Source organism: Camellia sinensis, chromosome 12 (assembly GCF_055761805.1).
Source record: "Camellia sinensis isolate YWXY chromosome 12, ASM5576180v1, whole genome shotgun sequence".
In the NCBI taxonomy this organism is placed as follows: Eukaryota; Viridiplantae; Streptophyta; class Magnoliopsida; order Ericales; family Theaceae; genus Camellia; species Camellia sinensis.
In genome coordinates this window covers 34,365,149-34,387,027 of record NC_138972.1, presented here as the reverse complement: position 1 = coordinate 34,387,027, position 21,879 = coordinate 34,365,149, and the positions used below count along the sequence as shown (strand labels likewise).

Below are 21,879 nucleotides of genomic sequence, written 5' to 3'. Positions count from 1 at the left end.
GTGACCCCCTCTTTGCCGTCACTAAAAGTCATTTGCCGTCACTATAAGTTTTTTGAGACAGCATTAGGAGTATTAGCGACGGCATTTTGTCGTCGCAAAAACCTGAATTTTTTGTAGTGACAACTGGTGGGATTCGTCTTCCTGGGAGGTGTTGCGCCAACTTTGACCTTTTCAGACAAGGAATTACCGCCAGAAGGCTCTACACACAACAAGTCTCTATACATATCCGTAGAGTTCCGAGAAAAGTGGATACCAGTGGTATTGGTCGACACCGGGTCGGCAATCAACATCTGTCCTTGTCGTACGGCTTATGCTATTGGTCTGAAATCGGCCGATTTTTTGCCTACAGCCCAGGTGATTCGGGCATATGACAATACAAGCAGAAAGGTGATGGGGACAGTACAGATTAGAGTACAAGTTGGCCCAGCTCAACAGGACATCAAGTTCTATGTCTTGGATGTTCCGCCCACTTTCAACTTACTACTTGGGCGGCCCTGGTTGCATCAAGTAAGAGTTGTCTCCTCCACCCTCCACCAAATGCTGAAGTATCCCCATGGAAAAGGGGTGGCCATAGTTTTCGGGAATTCATCTATACATCCTCTGCCAGAGGTCACTACACCTGTGTTGGAGATCCTGCATGGCGAAGAGGATGTTTTCCTTTCAGGGTTTACCTTAGCTGAAGCTCGGGTAGTACAGAATATCTTAGCCATTGATAAGGGCTTGTATGTCAGCGCCCAATCTGTATATCTCATGAACAAGCTATAGCACATGCCCAGAATGGGATTAGGGAGAAGCGGTTGGAAGGGCGTTACTGCATTGGCCGATGTGCCACATAACCCACATGCCTTTGGTCTGGGCTATACGCCCACCAAAGAGGATTAGGTAAGGAAAGGGAAAGAAATGGCCGGAAGAGCCAGAGCTAAGCAGACCAGGAAACGCTACGAGCTTGTGCACCAACCAATTCGGGGAACCCTAAATGGCTATTTTGTTCAGGAGGGTGAAGACTTCTCATTTTTTGGTTTCCCCGAGCCATGGTTCAACTATGAGAGGCAGCGAGTTCTCGCATTTAAGACTTTCTTTGACTTGTAGTTGCAAGAGAGTGATATAGAGGTACAAGCTGAACTAACCGCTGAGGCTGCAAAGAGTACAGGATGATTCCGACAACAATGAACTTGAAGTAAGAGCAGCACTGACATGTCTCCTTTTGGATCTTCAGATTAACTTAGAGAGCTTGGGGGATAACCTGACCATTTCCATGATTGAAGACCAACTGGGTGGGAACCCTTCTAGCGGTATCTTGGATGCATCTGACGCACCATCCCTCACTTGGCAGCTAGAAGAGGGCTACCTGTCTAGAAGTTCCGAGTCAGGTAGTGAACCAAAATCTGATTCCACAGAGTTTGTGGAGTCGGAATCAGATTCCGGTTCTTCTGAGCTTGGGTCCGGCATTCCTGGGGTTAATAATTCAGATGCCGAGGTTTTGTCCAGGTCGTCTTTTTCCTTTTCTTTTGAGTCGATTGTAACCGAGGAATTGGATGAGCTGGACCTTTTGAATGTGAATGCCATTGCAGATTCTAAGTATTTCTCTGTGCCTCTTGTTTATTGCATTGATCATGATTTTCAAAATTTTGATGAAATCGATGAGAAAGGAATTTCTCTGGTTTTGAAACATTTGATTAGTCGAGAGGAGGAGAGGTTTGCAAAACCCCTCGCTGATGAAACATTGCTATTAATGTGGGTATTGAGAAGGATCCGCGTCTAGTCCAGAACGAGTCCACGTTGTCTTTAAAGGAGCGCGAGCGCTTAGTCACTTTATTAAAAGATTTCAAAGATGTTTTTGCGTGGTCCTACGAAGACATGCCTGGAATCGATCCTGAGATTGTATAGCATCGGATCCCTCTCGACCTTGAGGCCCGACTCATCAAGCAGAAGTTACGGAGAATATGCCCGGATTAGGCTTTAAAGATTAAGGAAGAGGTCACCAAGCAGATAGACGCATGGTTTTTGCTAGTATCTGAGTATCCGACTTGGTTGGCCAATATTGTCCCAGTGCCAAAGAAAGACGGGTAGAATTTGGGTGTGTGTGGACTTCAAAGATCTGAACAGATTCAGTCCGAAGGATGATTTTCCTCTGCCGCACATTGACGAATTGGTGGACTTTACCACAGGCCATGCATTGCTCTCCTTCATAAATGGATTTTCCGGGTATAACCAGATTCTGATGGCACTAGAGGACGGAGAAAAAACTGCTTTCACTACGCTGTGGGGAACCCATTGCTACAGGGTGATGCCGTTTGGGTTGAAGAATGTTGGGGCTACCTATTAACGGGCTGCAACCAGAATTTTACATGATATGATCCGTAAAGAGGTCGAGGTGTACATGGACGACATGATTGTCAAGTCCAAGGGAAGAAAGGGCCATTACACCGCCTTAAAAAAATTCTTTCAACGAATCAGAGAATACCGGTTGAGGTTGAATCTGCATAAATGTACTTTCGGTGTAACAGTAGGGAAAATGCTGGGTTTCTTGATCACACAGAGGGACATTGAGGTAGATCCTTCCAAAACCATGGCCATCCTAAAAATGCCACCACCAAGGGCTGAAAAAGAGGTTCGAGGCTTTCTGGGTAAAGTGTAATTCATAAGACGGTTTATTTCTAAATTAACCTTGACTTGTGAACCACTATTTGGTCTCCTGAAGAAAGGAAAGAAATTCTGATGGGACGATCGATGTCAATTCGCTTTCGAGCAGATCAAGCAGTACCTTCAGAATTGACCCGTGTTGTCACCGCCAGAGCCAAGAAAGCCCTCGATTCTATATCTGTCACTAACGGACACAATGATGGGATGTCTGCTTGCTTAGGAATCTGAGGATAGGGTAAAGAAAGCCATTTATTACCTGAGCAAGAAAATGCTGGATTATGAGACCCGTTAGACTCTGCTAGAGAAAGCTTGCCTAGCCTTGGTATGGGCTACCAGGAAGTTGAGGCACTACCTGTTAGCTCACTCCGTAAATTTGGTTTTGAGATTAGATCCCATCAAATATCTCTTTGAGAAACCAGCGCTTACGGGTAGGCTAGCTCTTGGTTGCTTCTCCTTTTTGAATTTAATCTAAAGTATATAACTTGCAAGTTTGTCAAGGGGAGAGCGGTAGTTTAGTTCCTAGCAGATCACCCAGTAGAAGGGGATAAAGTGGTAGAATACCTGTTCCTAGATGAAGCTATTTTGCAAGTCGAGGAAGAGATTTGGACGATGTACTTGGACGAAGCGTCAAACCAGTATGGTTATAGGATAGAGGTGATACTGATAGCACCCGACAATTCTTATATATCCTTAGCCTTCAAACTCTAATTCAAGGTATCTAACAATGAAGCAGAATATGAGGCGTGTATCGCTGGTTTGGAAGCTGCGCTGGAACTAGGAGCAAAAAAGTTGGACGTCATTGGGGACTCGAACATAGTTGTGTCTCAAGCAAAAGGAGACTGGAAGGTCAAAGAAAAAAAGATGAAGATCTACCACCAGACCTTGGACATTTTGATTCCTAGGTTTGAAAAGCTGACCTTCACACATCGATTAAGAGAGAACAATAGGTTCGCTGACGCCTTATCAAGTCTATCTTCCATGATAGACATCCCGTTTGGAGTCTGGATGCGTTCGATTATTATTGAGTAGAGATAAATGCCGGCTTACGAGACTATCGCCGCAATAAATGAAGTTCAAGATCAAAACCCTTGGTTCTATGATATCTAGAACTTCTTGGAAAAGGAGATTTATCCACCAGGGACAAATGCCAAAGACAAGAGGGCAATACGGTGGATGGTTGTTCAATTTATCATCTGTGGAGGTAAACTGTACAAGACGGGTCATCTGGTTATGTAGAAGTTGTGTGTCGACGCGGAGGAATCAAAGCGCCTAATGGAGGCCATCCATGGGGGAGAGTGCGGAGCGCACATGAACAGAGTAATGTTAGCCCGAAAGATTTTCAGGCAAGGTTACTATTGGTCTACTATGAAGGAGGATTGTATCAGTTTTGTTAGGTGATACCACAAATGCCAAATTCATGCCAATCGCATGAATATCCCGCCGTCGAAGCTGTACAACATGACTTCACCATGGCCTTTCTCAGTATGGAGAATCGATGTCATTGGCTCAGTCACATCGAAAGGGTCAAATGGGGCATGAATACATTCTGGTGGCAATTGATTACTTCACAAAGTGGGTGGAAGCTCAATCTTATGCAGTGTTGAAAGTAGCGCATGTGGATAAGTTCATCCGCAACAACATCATTTACTGTTATGGAGTCCCCGAACGAGATCATTTCAGATAACAACGCCCATTTCAAGAAAGAAGTGATTGACTTGTTGGAGAAATACAACGTGATTTTTCATAATTCATCCACATACCGGCCACAAACCAACGAAGATGTTGAGGCTCCCAACAAGAACATCAAACATATTTTCCAGAAAATGGTTAAGACCTACAGGGACTGGCCAGACAAATTGCCATTTGCACTCTGGGGTTAAAGGACTTCAATTCGGACGTCTATTGGGGTGACTCTTTACTTTCTTGTTTATGGGATGGAAGCTGTTCTGCCAATTGAAATAGAAGTTCCGTTGATGCGAGTTATGGCTGAGTGTCAGATAGCAGAGGCAGATTAGCAACAGAGCAGGTTCGAAGAATTGATGCTGTTCGATGGAAGAAGGCTAAAATCACTGTACCATGTTTAGGGTTATCAACGCAGGATTGCCAGGGCTTTTAACAAGAAAGTTGAGTCCTAGAATCTCAACGAAGCTGATTTGGTGCTGAAAGACAACCGAGCTCCCATCCATGACCCTAGGGGCAAGTTCAGACCCAATTGGATTGGTCCTTACATCATCAAAACTATTTGGTCGGGTGGAGCTGTTATTCTTATGGACTTGGATGGCCTAGAATTTTCCCAACTAATCAACATGGACAAGTTGAAGAAATATTACCCCTGAGAGGTTCGCTAGGCCGAAAACTCGGAAGGGCGACCTAGGCAAAAGTTAGAGCACAAAAAAAAATGAAAATAAAGAAAAACTTGAGCTCGCAAGGTTAAAAACCCTAAAGGGCGGCCTTGGTAAAAGTTAGAGCGCAAAAGGAGAGCGTTAATACTCGAGTGAACCTGAACCAAACTACGTAAGGATTGATTCCTATCTTTGGGATACATAAGCAACTTTATTTTGAAGTTCGGCCGTAAATACCTCCAACTCAACTATCATTTCCATGCGTTTGATCAAGTTATTCTTGTCTAGTATTTACCAAAAAGTTTGGTTGTGACCCCTACTCTGAGAAAAGAACTTGTTATAATGCTGAACAGCGTTATTCAGACAAGGGGCAATTTGTGATCTTTGGATTCAGGGTTGTATATCTTGAGGATTAATTTTGTGTGTGTCAAGTGGTGATCCTTATCGAAAATGGTTTTGAAAAGTTTTAATAAAAGTTGATTTTGTTCAAATTTACCTTTTACAACTTAGATCATTTTTGGACTAAAACAAAAACTTTCAGTGCTCACAACTTTAATTTCATTGATTTCAATACAAAGTTCTCCAACTCTTGATACAAATCAAAATTGCTTTTATTACATTCATAAAACTTGAAAAGTAAGATCAAAGAAAATAAACAAGGGGCATAGACGAGTCAGGTGTCCCTGCGTCTCCCGCTTGTACTTGTAGAAGTTTCTGATGCTAAAGTGGGCCCAATTTAGCATCATCTTTAAGCCAAGTCAGGCACTCGTCAGAAAGGGCGCAGCTGAAACTAGGGGTAAGAGCCAGAAGCTTTCGTCCTCTATGAAGTAGGGTATCAAGCCAATTGTGAATCTCGAACGGGGAATGAAACCGGGTATTCTACCCCCCTCTGGGCAAGTCTGATCATGTCCAAATTGGCGCCTGAACTGGAACGGAAAGTAGAATACACAATGAGTCAGGTAGATTAACTCAATGCCAGGTTGTCGAGCCATGCTGTAGCTCATTTCGGTCAGGTTAAGTCAGGGGCAACGCTTGTTCCTACCTTTGTGTCACGACCCAAACCCGACTCTATGGGTTTAGCACCGTAACCGGCCAGTAATCCGTGATTGCCGAAGGCCTGCTTAGCAGTAACGACAGTAATATAGAGTAAAAGGGCTGGCAGAAGCCAAAACAGTAAATAAAAGATGTCCAATGAGCTGTGACAGTTTGAATGCAAAAAGACTTTATGCATAAGTCACGTTGATAAACAAAACATATATACATGCGACATATCCACAAACATCTATGTCAGGGACCAAATCCCTGACTATAACTGTACAGTCAAGTCTTAGACATTTATTACAGATCAGAAACAACAGGGTGAAACAAAGCCACCCCAAAATAGCCTTAGCTTGAACAGACTCGGAACCTCGAGGTGAGGCACGGTGGTTGGCTTGACAAAACGGGAGCTTAACTTGATGCTCCTAACATCGGTCCGGTGCCTGGACACCTACATATAAATATAAACAGTGAGCTAAAACCCAGTGAATAACAGTTGTGTAAAGAGGTTAAGACTGAATGTCCTTTCAGTAATTAAACAGTCATATCAGTCATTTAGAAACCAAAGCAGTCGTATGTGGTACATCAAATAGCAAAATAGTACAGTAGTTCTTAACAGACCGAACAGTTAGTTGATGGCCATCGTAACGGTAAACAGTAGTAGTTCTAACATGGGAACTGATAGAGATCTCTGTAACAGTAGCAGTAACAGTAACAATAGGTTGCTATGGATGCCACGAGTACAGTTTACAAATAGGACAAACATTCATTCATTGAACAATAGCATTTCAGTAAGCAGTACAGTTGATCATTCAGAAAATAATCATAATTGAACATATCTTTACAACATTGTTACTTACAGAGTACTGAGCTACAGATAGGCAAATGAGAGTCCTCAAATGCCAACCCCACAATTGTAGAACGAACACACACTCGGGATTAATAACTCAGCCCCTAACTATACTGGTGTGGTTTTATAACATTATCCTCATTAAGATGCCTTAAACATGGCCTAGGAATGCCTAGGATGGAATGAGGATGCAAAAATGCATCTTAAAACACTTTTCAAACTTTTGCTGAAACAAGGGTCTCGCTCGAGCATGGCTTTCTACGCTCGAGCGGACATGCAGACAAAGGAGCTCCGCTCGAGCGTGACTTCCCTCGCTCAAGCGGACTGTAAACTCATGAAAAAAGTACTGGATGCACGATTTTCACACTCAACGGACGCTCGACCTCCGCTCGAGCGTGAGACTCAGATCCTCGCTCGAGCGTGAATTCTCTCGCTCGAGGGGACTTCAAAACATAAGAACTTCTGGGCATATGCATTTCACGCTCGAGTGTGACTTTCTACGCTCAAGCAGAAGTGCATGTACTCAGAGTGTATGCTCGAGCGTGAAGTCCTTCGCTCGAGCGTGGATCCAAAATCTGGAATTTCTAAATTGATCCCCATGTACAAAACTCAACTTTTAAAGCTTCAAACTCGATTCTTTTGGGCTAATTTTCTGGAAAACACTTGAAAACTCATACTACAACATGTTTAAAAGATCAATTTATAAAATCAAGCCCAAAGGTGAAGCAATTGAATACAATTTCAAAGAAACTTCAAGAATATGATGTAAATATAACATGCATGTGTTCATTTGAATTCCAATGCTCCAAAGCATAACCAAATGCAAGTTTGAACTCTAAAACATGGTGAATTCATGGACTATAACAAAAAGATGAACATGCATGTAGAAATTTTCAAAGAAAAGACCTTAAAACTCAATGACATGGACATGAATGCAACCATAGCTACTCAATACAACACTTTGAGCCAATTCTAGACTTTAATCACCAATATTTCCATGAACCATGCAAGAAATAACTTAAATTCACAATTAAGAAGATGAATTCCTACCTCAGGTCTTAAATTCTAGGTATGGAAGCTCAAATTTGCAAAACCTCTTCAATTCTTTTAAGTTTCCAAGCTAATTCTTGTTGCAACCAAACTTCTCCTACCTCCCCCCCTCTCATGGTTTGATCAAGAAAAAGGGATGTAGAAAAGATGCAAAACTAAGCTCTAAACAATGTTTCCAACAAAGTGGCCTACTACAATGGCAATTTGGTAGTAAATTCAAACTATTGTAATTTAGCATTATTTAATCTAATTTAACCATTCCAAATTGAATTTTAATTAAACCTACCATAAAATCACATAAATCCTAATTAGCATATAACACTAATCAATTTCTGATTCGGCCGCCGATAAGTCCTTCAATTCGCAATTCGAAATTAAAACATGAACAGATTCATTCAGAAATCAAACAGATAGAAATGCATTCGAAACGATACACTCATACAATCAGTTCAAAATTTCGTTCTTATCAGTTACTTGTCATGCTCAGTCACAGTGTAACATTAATCAGAGGTGAGGGTTGTCACAGTCTTCCCTCCTTAAAAAGAGTTTGGTCCTCCAAACTTGGATTACCTTCATTTTGGAAGAATACTGGATTCAGAGGGAACAATTCAGGATATCTTTTCATCATATCGTCTTCCTTTTCCCAAGTGGCATAGATGCCACCATGGTTTTGCCAGTCTACTTTCACTTACGGAATCTCTTTATTCCTTAACTTCTTGATTCGTCGGTTTACAATCTGAATAGGCCGTTCTTCATAAGTGTAGTCGTTACCTAGCACTACACGGGTAGGCTCAATAACATGGAAGGGATTCTGAAGATAATCTCTCAACATCGAAATATGGAAGACATTATGCATATGCTCCATTTCAGGAGGAAGCGCTACTTGATACACCACCGGATTAATCTTTTCAATGATCTCATACGATCCAACGCATCTTGGTGCTAGCTTACCCTTGACTCCAAAACGAGTCTGCCCTTTCATTGGTGTCACTTTAACAAAAACATGATCACCCACTTCATATTCCCTGTCTCGCCTTCGGACATCTGCATAACTTTTCTGTCGGCTTTGTGCGGTTTTAAATCTTTGTTGAATCAGTTTCACTTTTTCAGTGGTTTCTTGTACAATCTCGGGCCCAAGCAAAGGCCTATCTCCAACTTCTGCCAAGCAAATAGGAAATCGACATTTTCTGCATTAAAAGCCTCGAAATGCGCCATACCAATGCTTGAGTGAAAACTGTTGTTGTAGGCAAATTCAGCTAACGGTAAATGGCTTTCCCAATTTCCTTGGAAATCAAGAACACACATTCGCAGTAAGTCTTCCAGAGTCTAGATTGTTCTTTCAGACTGGCCATCCGTCTGAGGATGGTATGCACTACTCAACCTCAGTTCGGTACCCAATGCTATTTGCAGACTTTGCCAAAATCTCGATGTGAACTTCGAGTCCCTATCAGAAACAATGGATACAGGCACTCCATGCAATTTGACAATCTCATCAATATAAATTATAGCCAATCTGTTCGCATTATAAATTGTTTTGACAGGTAAAAAGTGAGCAGATTTAGTCAATCTATCAACAATAACCCAAATGGAGTCCATACATTTATTGGAGCGAGGTAAACCAACAATGAAATCCATAGTGATATGTTCCCATTTTCACTCTGGTATTGGTAAGGGCTACAGTAAGCCTGCGGGTCGTTAATGTTTGGCTTTGACTTGTTGGCACTGTAGACATTTTGACACAAACTCGGCAATTTCTTTCTTCATTCCCGGCCACCAGAAATTAAGTTTCAGGTCTTGGTACATTTTTGTATTTCCTGGGTGGATGGACAGTTTTGAGTTGTGGCCTTCCTGCAAAATTCACCTTTTCAGTTCAGAATCACTTGGTACACACAACCTTCCTTGAAATTTCAACACATTATTTTCAAATCTGAAATCCGGCCTCGGTTTGGATTCCCGTTCATCAATGATCTTTTTCAGATAGTCATCTCGGTGTTGTTTTTCTTTAATCTCCTCAATAAGTGTCGGTTGGGCAGAAATAGCAGCTAATGTTCCACCTTGTTCACGCAAAACAATCTCAACTTCAAATTTTTCAAGGTCACATAGCAATTCTTTCTGTCCGGTGAGTAAACAGGCTAAATTCCCAATTGATTTTCGGCTGAGTGCATCAGCAACGGTGTTAGCTTTCCCCGGATGGTACAAAATTTGCAGGTCATAGTCTTTTATCAGTTCTAACTATCTCCGTTGCCTCATGTTTAACTCTTTCTGTGTGAAGAAGTATTTTAAACTCTTGTGATCGGTGGACACCTCACATGTTGCCCCATAAAAGTAGTGGCGCCAAATTTTCAATGCAAAAACCACTGTGGCAAGTTCTAGATCATGAGTGGGGTAGTTCTTTTCATGTGGTCTCAGTTGTCGGGAAGCATACGCAATAACTTTACCGTTTTGCATTAACACACATCTCAAACCCTTATAAGAAGCATCACTGAAAATAATAAATCCATCCATACTTGAGGGTAGGGTGAGAATCAGTGCAGTCACAAGTCGGGTCTTTAACTCTTGGAAAGCTGATTCTCTTTAGTCGGTCCAGTCAAATGATATCTCCTTTTGAGTCAATTGAGTCAATGGTAAAGCAATCTTAGAAAAATCTTTCACAAATCTTCTGTAGTACCCGGCTAAACCCAAGAAACTCTGAACTTCGGTAACATTTGTTGGTCTAGGCCAATTCACTACTACTTCAATTTTCTGTGGATCAACTGAAATGCCATCTCTACTAATCACATGTACCAAAAACATAACATTATCAAGCCAAAATTCAGATTTCGTTAGTTTTGCATATAGTTTCTATTCTCTTAGGGTCTGCAAAGCAATTCTCAGATGATGTTCATGTTCTTCTGTGCTTTTGGAATAAATCAAAATGTCATCTATGAAAACAACTACAAATTCATCGAGGAACGGTTTAAAAATTCTGTTCATAAGATCCATAAATGCAGCAGGTGCATTAGTAACTTCGAAAGGCATAACAAGGAATTCATAATGTCTGTACCTCGTTCGGAAGGCAGTCTTTTCAATGTCCTCAGGTTTGACTTTCAGCTGGTGATATCCAGATCTAAGATCAATTTTAGAGAAAACCCGGGCACCCTGTAACTGGTCAAATAAATCATCAATACAAGGTAATGGGTAGCTGTTTTTCACTGTTACCTTGTTCAGTTCACGGTAGTCAATGCAGAGTCTCAGCGAGCCGTCTTTCTTTTTCACAAATAAAATTGGTGCGTCCCACGGTGAAGTACTGGGCCTCATGAACTTCTTATCCAGCAATTCCTGCAGTTGAACTTTCAATTCCTTTAATTTAGTAGGTGCCATTCTGTAAGGAGCTTTAGAAACTGGCTGTGTACCCGGTAATACTTCAATGGTGAACTCAATCTCCCTATCAATCAAATCCCCTGGCAAATCATCTGAAAAAACATCTGGAATATTCTCTGACTATAGGAATACTGTCCACATCAGCTTTAGTATCAGTAGGTACCGTCAATATGCAACATAGATACCCTTTATACCCATTTTTAATCAGTTTAAATGCTTTCATGGATGAAATCAAATATGGGGGAGGTACTACTCCAACTCCGCTAAACATAAATTCAGGTAATCCAGGTGGACGAAAAACAACTTGTTTCATTACACAGTCTATGGTAGCATGATATTTCGTTAATCAGTCCATTCCCAATATTACATCGAAATGGTCAATGTTCAAAGGCAGTAAATAAATATATAAATGCACATCCCCAATAACAATTTCACATGCAGGATACATATAAGCACAAGTCATGGATCCCCAGCAGGTGAAGATACAGCTAACAGATAGTTCATGGGTTCCAATGTTCTATTTAATTTTCTTGAAAAAACATGCGAGACAAATGAATGTGTAGACCCCGAATCAATCAGAATATATGCATTTTGAGCACAAATTGAGAGTATACCTGACACAACGGTCTCGGTATTCTTCACATCTTCCGATACAAGTGCAAACACCCGGCCTTGCCTTAAAGGCTCCTTTCCAGTAGCTTTGGGGTTGGGTTTTGGTGGAGCAGTTGATGCTGCGGCACTAGCTACAGGTTTACTATTGCCTTGAGACGTGGAAGGGCAATATTTAACCATGTGGCCCACCTTGCCACACCGGTAACAAGCACTAGAAATTTTATAACAAACCCCTTTGTGCCTTTTCCCACATTCGGAGCAGGGTGGTATGGAACCACTTCCCTGACTAGAACTGTTTGTTGACCCTGTGTTCTGCTTTTTATTCAATGAACTGTTCCGGCCTTTCTTAAACTTAAACCCCCGTCTCTTACCGCGCCACTCAGTCGCGGGTGTTTCAGTCTGTTTTAATGCTTCGATATTCGACTCAGCTATTATTGCTCGATCAAGAACATCCACATATTTCAGTAACTTCAGAACATTAATTCGATCAAGTATCTCGACATTGAGCCCGCCTTCAAACTTCCGGGCCTTTTTATAATCAGTGTCCACCATGTGTGGTATATATCTGGCAAGTTCGGTGAACTTTGATTCGTATTCGGCTACGGACATGGTACCTTGTTTCAACTGCTCAAATTCAGTTACTTTTCGATCCCTGACACACTGAGGGAAGTATTTTTCGAAGAAAGCTTCTTTAAATTGAGCCCAAGTCATAGTGTTGTGGGTGTCACGGACTAGCATCCACAATCGCCTAGCCTCTTCTTCTAGAGTAAAGGTGGCCAATAACACTTTGTGTGCCTTCGAACACGAAAACACCTCAAATAGTTTTTCGGTTTCCAAAACCCATGCTTCGGCCTTTAGTGCTTCGAGGCCTCCTTGGAATGATGGGGGTTTCATTTTACTGAACTTCTGTGTCAGAGCAATTATATCATCATTAACATTCTGTTCAGGTTGTACTGGAGGAGATGGGGGCTGTTGGTTCTGTTGTTGTCTTAAAGCTTCGGTCAACAGTTCAGCTGTTCTTTCCAACCTTGCCATTCTTGCCTCGGATGATTCAGATTCATCAGTAGTTCTTGCATTGTCCATTTCACTATATGCAATACAGTAATTATAAACATAGGAATTGCTTACCTAAGCACATTATCACATTAACACATATATTCATGTCACGGCCACACACATTTTTATCAATGCTTATGCAATGCCCTAATCACTTTTCTAGGACATCCTATAGCTCATTTGGACACGTGTGTGTGGTATAACTCGTGGTTTAGTATCGCTCTGATACCACTCTGTCACGACCCAAACCCGCCCCTATGGGTTTAGCACCGTAATCGGCCAGTAATCCGTGATTACCGAAGGTCTACTTAACAGTAATGATAGTAATATAGAGTAAAGGGACTGGTGGAAGCCAAAACAGTAAATAAAAGATGTCTAATGAGCTGTGACAGTCTAAATGCAAAAAGACTTCATGCATAAGTCACGTTGATAAACAAAACATATATACATGCAATATATCCACAAACATCTATGTCAGGGACCAAATCCCTAACTATAACTGTACAGTCAAGTCTTAAACATTTATTACAGATCAGAAACAAAAGGGTGAAACTGAGACACCCCAAAATAGCCTTAGCTTGAACAGACTTGGAACCTCGAGGTGAGGCATGGTGGTTGGCTTGACAAAACGGGAGCTTAACTTGACGCTCCTAACATCGGTCTGGTGCCTGGACACCTACATATAAATATAAACAGTGAGTTAAAGCCCAGTGAATAACAGTTGTGTAAAGAGGTTAAGACTGAATGTCCTTTCAGTAATTAAACAGTCATATCGGTCATTTAGAAACCAAAGCAGTCATATGTGGTACATCAAATAGAAAAACAGTACAGTAGGTCTTAATAGACCGAACAATTAGTTAATGGCCATCATAACAGTAAACAGTAGTAGTTCCAACATGGGAACTGACAGAGATCTCTGTAACAGTAGCAGTAACAGTAACAGTAGGTTGCTATGGATGCCACAAGTACAGTTTACAAATAGGACAAACATTCATTCATTGAACAATAGCATTTCAGTAAGTAGTACAGTTGATCATTCAGAAAATAATCATAATTGAACATATCTTTACAACATTGTTACTCACAGAGTACCGCGCTACAAATAGGCTAATGAGCGTCCTCAGATGCCAACCCTATAATTGCAGAACGAACACACACTCAGGATTAATAACTCAGCCCCTAACTATACTGGTGTGGTTCTATAGCATTATCCTCATTAAGATGCCTTAAACATGGCCTAGGAATGTTTAGGATGGAATGAGGATGCAAAAATGCATCTTAAAACACTTTTCAAACTTTTGCTGAAACAGGGGTCTCGCTCGAGCGTGGCTTTCTATGCTCGAGCGGACATGCAGACAAAGGAGCTCCGCTAGAGCGTGACTTCCCTCGCTCGAGCGGACTGTAAACTCATGAAAAAAGTACTAGATGCACTATTTTCACGCTCGACGGACGCTTGACCTCCGCTCGAGCGTGAGACTCAGATCCTCGCTCAAGCGTAAATTCTCTCGCTCGAGCGGACTGCAAAACATAGGAACTTCTGGGCATATGCATTTCATGCTCGAGCGTGACTTTCTACGCTCGAGCGGAAGTGCATGTACTCAGAGTGTACGCTCGAGCGTGAAGTCCTCCGCTCGAATGTGGATCCAAAATCTGGAATTTCCAAATTGATCCCCATCACAAAACTCAACTTTTAAAGCTTCAAACTCGATCCTTTTGGGCTAATTTTCTGGAAAACACTTGAAAACTCATACTACAACATGTTTAAAAGATCAATTTATAAAATCAAACCCAAAGGTGAAGCAATTGAACACAATTTCAAAGAAACTTCAAGAATATGATGTAAATATAACATGCATGTGTTCATTTGAATTCCAATGCTCCAAAGCATAACCAAATGCAAGTTTAAACTCCAAAACATGGTGAATTCATGGACTATAACAAAAAGATGAACATGCATGTAGAAATTTTCAAAGAAAAGACCTTAAAACTCAATGGCATGGACATGCATGTAACCATAGCTACTCAATACAACACTTGGAGCCAATTCTAGACTCTAATCACCAATATTTCCATGAACCATGCAAAAAATAACTTAAATTCACAATTAAGAAGATGAATTCCTATCTCAGTTCTTAAATTCTAGGTATGGAAGCTCAAATTTGCAAAAGCTCTTCAATTCTTTTAAGTCTCCAAGCTAATTCTTGTTGCAACCAAACTTCTCCTACCTCTCTCCCTCTCACGGTTTGGTCAAGAAAAAGGGATGTAGAAAAGATGCAAAACTAAGCTCTAAACAATGTTTCCAACAAAGTGGCCCACTACAATGGCAATTTGGTAGTAAATTTAAATTATTGTAATTTAGCATTATTTAATCTAATTTAACCATTCCAAATTGAATTTTAATTAAACCTACCATAAAATCACATAAATCCTAATTAGCATATAACACTAATCAATTTCTGATTTAGCCGCCGATAAGGCCTTCAATTCGCAATTCGAAATTAAAACACGAACAGATTCATTCAGAAATCAAACAGATAGAAATGCATTCGAAACGATACACTCATACAATCAGTTCAGAATTTCGTTCTTATCAGTTACTTATCATGCTCAATCATAGTTTAACATTAATCAGAGGTGAGGGCTGTCACACTTTGTTCCTACTTCTTCAATTTTTCTTTCAACCCTCACCAATGGCTGCTTCATCCTCTAAAAACCTACCAATCGTCGAACATCTTTGTCCTTCAGTGGCCTTGAGGAGGTGCATAAACGAAGAGATAGCCAAATATAATGAACCAGAAGGTCACAATGCAATCGATGAGAGGTACTTCATCCCTCGCCATCTTGCAAAAGGGGAGTATATCCTTGGCTATATTTTCACCGAGGCTCTCGCTGTACTTCCCTCTTTGTACCCACGCTTCGAGGATCACTACCTTCTTTATGAAGGAAAATTCAACTGAGGAGGTTAGAAGGACACTCGACCTCATCGCTGTTGGCCCACATTGAAGACGGAATGAGAGGAATGGTATGATAGAGTCGTTGGGGCCAGAGAACATGATTTAGAGGACCTCTGCATCCTCGATGCCCTTTGACTTTCCAGGTTTATTACTCTTGAGGATCCATTTCTTATCCCTGCTGCTCTTTGCTTTTGGAATCCTACTTTTAATTTCTTTCAATTTTGTTGCGGTATGATGGCCCCCACCGTTCTTGATATATGCCATCTTCTAGGGCTCTCACCCATTGATGACCCCTTTAGTCTTGCATACCCAGACCTTGTGGTTTTCTTCTCTACTCCTACTTCGAATCCTTCTTACAGTGAGTTCATAGAAGTTGAAAATAACAAGGAAGGTCCTGTGACCAACTGAAAATTCTTTTCTTTTATTCTTTATTGGCTCCGTAAATTTCGTTTTTGTACTTCGTCCTAAAAAATAATGTCTGGGTTCATTTCTCTTGCCAAGGCTCTGGATTCAAAGAAGAGGATAGCCTTAGCTCCTTATGTTCTAAGTGATATATATAGGGTTTGTTCCTAGTTTTGTGAAAGGCCTCTAGAACCCAACCAAGGAGGCCCTATTTGGGTTCTCCAACTCTGTTTTTTGCTTATTTTACTGACGTCTATTCTCTTTGCTTAAAATTTCTAGTACAAGAGCCCACCACCTACGAAGAGAAGTATGCCAGAGTCTCTTTGTATCCTTCTAGTTTTGTCTATTATTTTTCTTACTTCCATAACTTGCCAACCTTCATTCATCCTTCATTCTTTTGCCCCTTCGATGCTAATGTGGGGCCAGCATGGTTGAGGGCTTTTTTGACTGATATGACCTGTTCCAGGCCTGCCCAAAAAAAAAAATGTGGGCTTCTATCTTGATCCCAAGGGAGCTCTTCATTGGCAATCTTAACCCTAGGGCCATAATAAATGTCCTACTCAATTGGTTATAAATGTCTAGATTAAAGGAAATTCTATTTGCACACCAAACATTATCCCAATACATGCCATAATCTCACAATTCTCTTAGTTCACACGACACTCAATTTAGATTTTTTAATTTTTCTCAACACATGCCATCTATTTTTAAATAATACCAAAATACCCTTTTCTTCTCTCACCTCTTCCAAACCCTAACCTTAACCTAGCCATTACCATTTGTCGTCACCATTGTGGAGATCAACAATTGACATCATTCCCCCTATCTTCGTAGCTCCTCTCGCCATTGTCGTTACCATCTTTATCTCCTATCTTTCATAGTCTTGAGCAATTGTGATTGTGATCACGTCATTACGACCCTTGCAATCTTTCTTTTTCTTCTTTGCTTATTCTTCTTCGTCTCGCCTCTTCTTTTGTCTGCTTCTTCAATGCATCCTTTAAGGTTTGGGTTGGATCACGATTGGATGTGATGGGTAGGGGTGATGGTGGTGAAGGATCACGATGGTAGTTGGGGGTTGGTGAGGCGGCGACGAGGTTGGAAAACGTGTGGCGACAAGGCGATAGATCTAAGAAATGGTGGTTGTTCATGGAAACTACGACGGTAATGGGGGCTAATGGTTGCTGGTAGGGTGAATGAAGAATCTTGTATTTGTCCAAAAAAGTAATTTGGCTAAAAGAGATAATGGTAATTAACAAAATAAAAGGGAATGATATGAACTAAGTGAAATAGTGGTGTGTAAATAGAATTATCCCTATATTGAAAAAAAAATTAAAAGATAAATGGGAGTTTGGGATTGTTGCTGCGCATGGTGCGCAGCGGCAACTGTTGCGCGCCTTATTGGGCCCATTTTAGGGACTAATTTGATAATTTGAACCGTTACATTTTAGAAGATATCGAATAGAATATACTAGTAAAAAATCACGTCAATTGGATATCGTTGGCCCTTTTATCAAATTACAATTGTATTTTAAAAATATATATATATATATATATATAAAATTTGAAATATAAAACTCAATGCAAATGTGATTTGATCAAAGAGATAACGATATCTGATTGATGTGGATTTTTATAGAAATTTTTTTACTCGATACCTTTTAAAATGTGAACGGTTCAAATTATCAAATTAGGTCCTGAAATGGACCTAATAAGATGTGCAACAGTTCCTGCTGCGCATCATGCACAACAGCAACCCCAATCACATATAAATGTTACTCCCTCCATCCCACAATATTAATCCCTTTTAAAAATTTCAATTTTTTAAGGGAATATGTAATCATCGTTTTAAAGTCAAATCAAAGTTATTAATATACCATATTACCCCTTCATTTCTTTTATTAAATATATTTATAATTATTTTTAAAGGATAGTTTTGGAAGAACATAAAATTTTATATTTTGAGTTTTCAAAATAAACAACCATTTTGAGAGATGAAAAATATGATAAAATGGATCAACAATGTGGCACTGAAGGAGTATCATTTTCAGTTGAATAAGATAAAGTAATATCACACAATAATTTAAACCGTTTTGTGTCAAGTAGTTGAAGGAGAATATTCACTTTTTTCCCTCCAGTCCTTTGGTTTATAAAAATCACATAGACATTTATCTTTTTAGTTTATCAAACGTTCAGTTCAGCGCAATACACAAACACATATCAATAATATAGATAAGCGTCACAGCAGAAGAGCTGGAAGAAGAAGAAGAAAGGATTGCTTCTCTGATCCAAAAATGTCCAAACATGCGAATTCTACACCAAATCCACGCCCATCTCCTCACCCACCCCCTATCCATCTCCACCATTTCCTTCGCTTTCAGCAAAATCGTCGGCTTTTCGGCTCTCTCTCCTCGTGGCGACATCAACTACGCCCGAAAGCTCTTCTCTCAAATCCCATCACCTACCATCTTCTCTTGGAATTCCCTCATTAGAGCTTATTCCCACACTCAATACCCGTCAACATCACAACCCATTTGTCTCTTCAAAAAACTGATCAAGAGAGGCTTCCCAAAACCCAATACTTTCACTCTAGCCTTCGTTCTCAAGGCCTGTTATGTTGTGTCGGCCTTTGAAGAAGGCCATCAGGTTCATTCTCGCATCGTGCGATCTGGGTTTGGTTCTAGTCCCTTTGTTGAGACAGCATTGATTAATTTTTATACAAAATGTGAACACATTGTGTTGGCCAAGAAGGTGTTTGATGAAATTCCTGAGAGAAATTTATTTGCTTGGAATACTATGATTTGTGGGTATTCAAAAATTAAGATGGTTAATGAGGCTTTTGGTTTGTTTCGGGAAATGCAAAAGGTGGGTATAGGTCCGGATGAAGTGACTATGGTTAGTGTGATTTCGGCTTGTGCTGCATCGGGGGCATTGGATGTTGGTAGATGGGTTCATGCCTATATTGATAAGCATTTGATTAATACTGATCTTGAACTTAGTACTTCTCTTGTTAATATGTACGCAAAGTGCGGTTCTATAGAAAAAGCTAGAGAAGTTTTTGATAAAATGCCTATCAAGGATACAAAGGCTTGGAGCTCGATGATTGTTGGAATGGCAATTCATGGGCTAGCAGAAGATGCAATGGAGGCCTTTTCTAGGATGGAAGAAACCAAGGTAGTGAGAGACAAAGAATTGGACAAAATATAATCTAGGGAATAACTTTGTTCCTTTTTTTCTTGCGAACTGTGAAAATAGTACACAAAAAGAATGATTTGTTTTATATTTTTCTCAACTTACTACAATTGATGTTATTTAATTTTCTTTCAGGTGAAGCCTAATCATGTAACATTCATTGGTGTCCTATTGGCCTGTGCTCATAGTGGGAGAGTTTTGGAGGGCAAGAAATACTGGTCAAGCATGCTTGAGTCCGGGGTTGTACCATCAATGGAGCACTATGGTTGCATGGTTGATCTACTTTGCCGAGCTAACCTTGTTGAAGAGGCTTGCACATTTGTTGAAACCATGCCCATTTCCCCAGATGTGGTAATTTGGCGCACATTACTTGTTGCTTGCAAGAAAAATAGAAATATGGAGAAAGGTGAAATTGCCGGTAGTAGGCTTCTTGAACTAGAACCTCTCAATGCAGAGAACTACGTACTTCTTTCCAATTTGTATGCATCAGGTTCAGAATGGGCAAAAATGAGCCATGTGAGGAAATTGATGAAGTATAAAGGAATCAAGGCTGTTCCGGGGTGCAGCTCCATTGAAATTGATGGTTTCATGCATGAGTTTGTAATGGGTGATTGCTCTCATCCAGAGGCAAAGGAGATAAGGGAGGTCCTGAAGGATATATCTGAAAGGGCATGTGGTGATGGGTATGAACTTTGGACTTTAGATGTATTGCACAATGTGGGAGATGAAGAGAAAGAAAGTGCTCTTTGTGAGCACACCTGGCCATTGCTTATGGGTTATTGAAGACAGAAGCACCCACAGTAATTAGGGTAGTCAAGAATCTTAGAGTTGGTGTGGTGGACTGCCATGAAGTAACAAAGATCATTAGTAAATTATACGAGCATGAGATCATTGTCAGGGACTGAGTTCGGTTCCACAAATTTGTTGATGGATCTTGTTCTTGTAAGGACTTCTGGTGAAAATCAATCTGTTGAATCTCTTTTATGAAGTTTAGTTTATAAAGTTTCGTTAGTGAATTTGTGAGACCATGCATAATTGAATCTTGACATTCGCTTCTCTCCAGTTAACTAGAGAATACATTTGTGGATCCTATGGCTCGTCTCATAACTACACTCTGGTTAACTATAGAGGAGTCGGACCAATGCCAATAATAGGATCCAAGTAAGCATCAATGGCCACTATAACAAAACCAAACCTTCTCTTCAATGATATGTGTCACTTATATTCAACATTTAAATTTGTTTACAAATTGCATGGGAATTTTCTTTAATTACAACCAATCTAGATTCGAAATGTTTGTCCCATCTAAGCTTATAATTACAAGCTCATTGGTGAAGGAAACACATCAAAAAGGTTTTCCACAAAACTACACCAAAAACTCCATCCTAAAGACATGTCAAGTTCTCTTTACTGCAAATTCCTAAATATATTAAAGAAGACTAACGAGCTCTTCAAATATTTGATTTTCAACAGTTTTGTACATTCAAAGATTAATTCCCTATTCAGAAATTTGTACGAATTTATTCTTCACTTCAAGTTAATTCAACAAGTTATGGGAATAACCAATTTTTTTTTATCAAAGCTGTTAACTGATTTTCTCTGAAACTTTAGAGGTTTTGAAAACTCATTCTGAAGTACTTGATTCAAGACCAAGCTTGAATAGCCCTTGAATCTGGATTTGGAAAGGAGATTGGATCACCAGTGGTCATCTAGTATAAAACTTACTTTTCTTCGGATTTAGAAAAACTAAATTTGTGCATTTTTTGGCCGTCTTTTATTACCAACCTAGAAAATTTGTATTTACAATAACAAAGCAAGGTCATCTTCTAATTTTCCTTTCATGTATTCTCTTACACTGTATTTGAGAACCTATGAGAGAAAAGAAAAGAAATGATTACTTTAGTAATAAGAGAAAAGAAAAGAAATGAAATGATTGTGATTTCTCTCATTTTTGTTTGGATAAGGAAGAAATAAAAGAAAAGAAATGATTATGATTATGATTTCTCTTATTCTTGTTTGGTTAGATTTCATTAAGAGAAAAGAAAAGAAATTATTTTATGTTATATTACCAAAATAACCTTTTTATATTTTCAATCATTTTATTTCTTTTATTTTTATAGGGACAAAATTAGTATTATGAAAATAGTAGTTTTTTTTCCTTCCCATGTTCTCCACTTTTGAAAAGATTGAAAATGAAACTTATAAGAGAAATGAGTTTCTCTCAATTTCTCTCAATTTCTTTCCATTTCTTTTCACTTAAATTATCCAAACAAATAAGAAAAATACATATCTCTCCATTTCTTTTCTTCTCTCTCCAAATCACTCAATCCAAACATAGCCTTAGGCTGTGTTTTGCTTATATGGGTAGGGATTTGAAAAGAAA

At 39.9% G+C, this 21,879-nt stretch overlaps 1 protein-coding gene across 1 annotated transcript; it reads left to right on the top strand.

The window, feature by feature from the left end:
• Positions 1-18,330: 18,330 nt before the first annotated feature.
• Positions 18,331-20,484, top strand: LOC114280562 (pentatricopeptide repeat-containing protein At2g02980, chloroplastic). Its single transcript, XM_082898339.1, has 2 exons — positions 18,331-19,478; positions 19,632-20,484. The coding sequence occupies exons 1-2, from the start codon at positions 18,609-18,611 to the stop codon at positions 20,277-20,279; spliced, it is 1,518 nt and encodes a 505-aa protein (XP_082754465.1). The 5' UTR covers positions 18,331-18,608; the 3' UTR covers positions 20,280-20,484.
• The last annotated feature ends 1,395 nt before the right edge of the window (positions 20,485-21,879 follow it).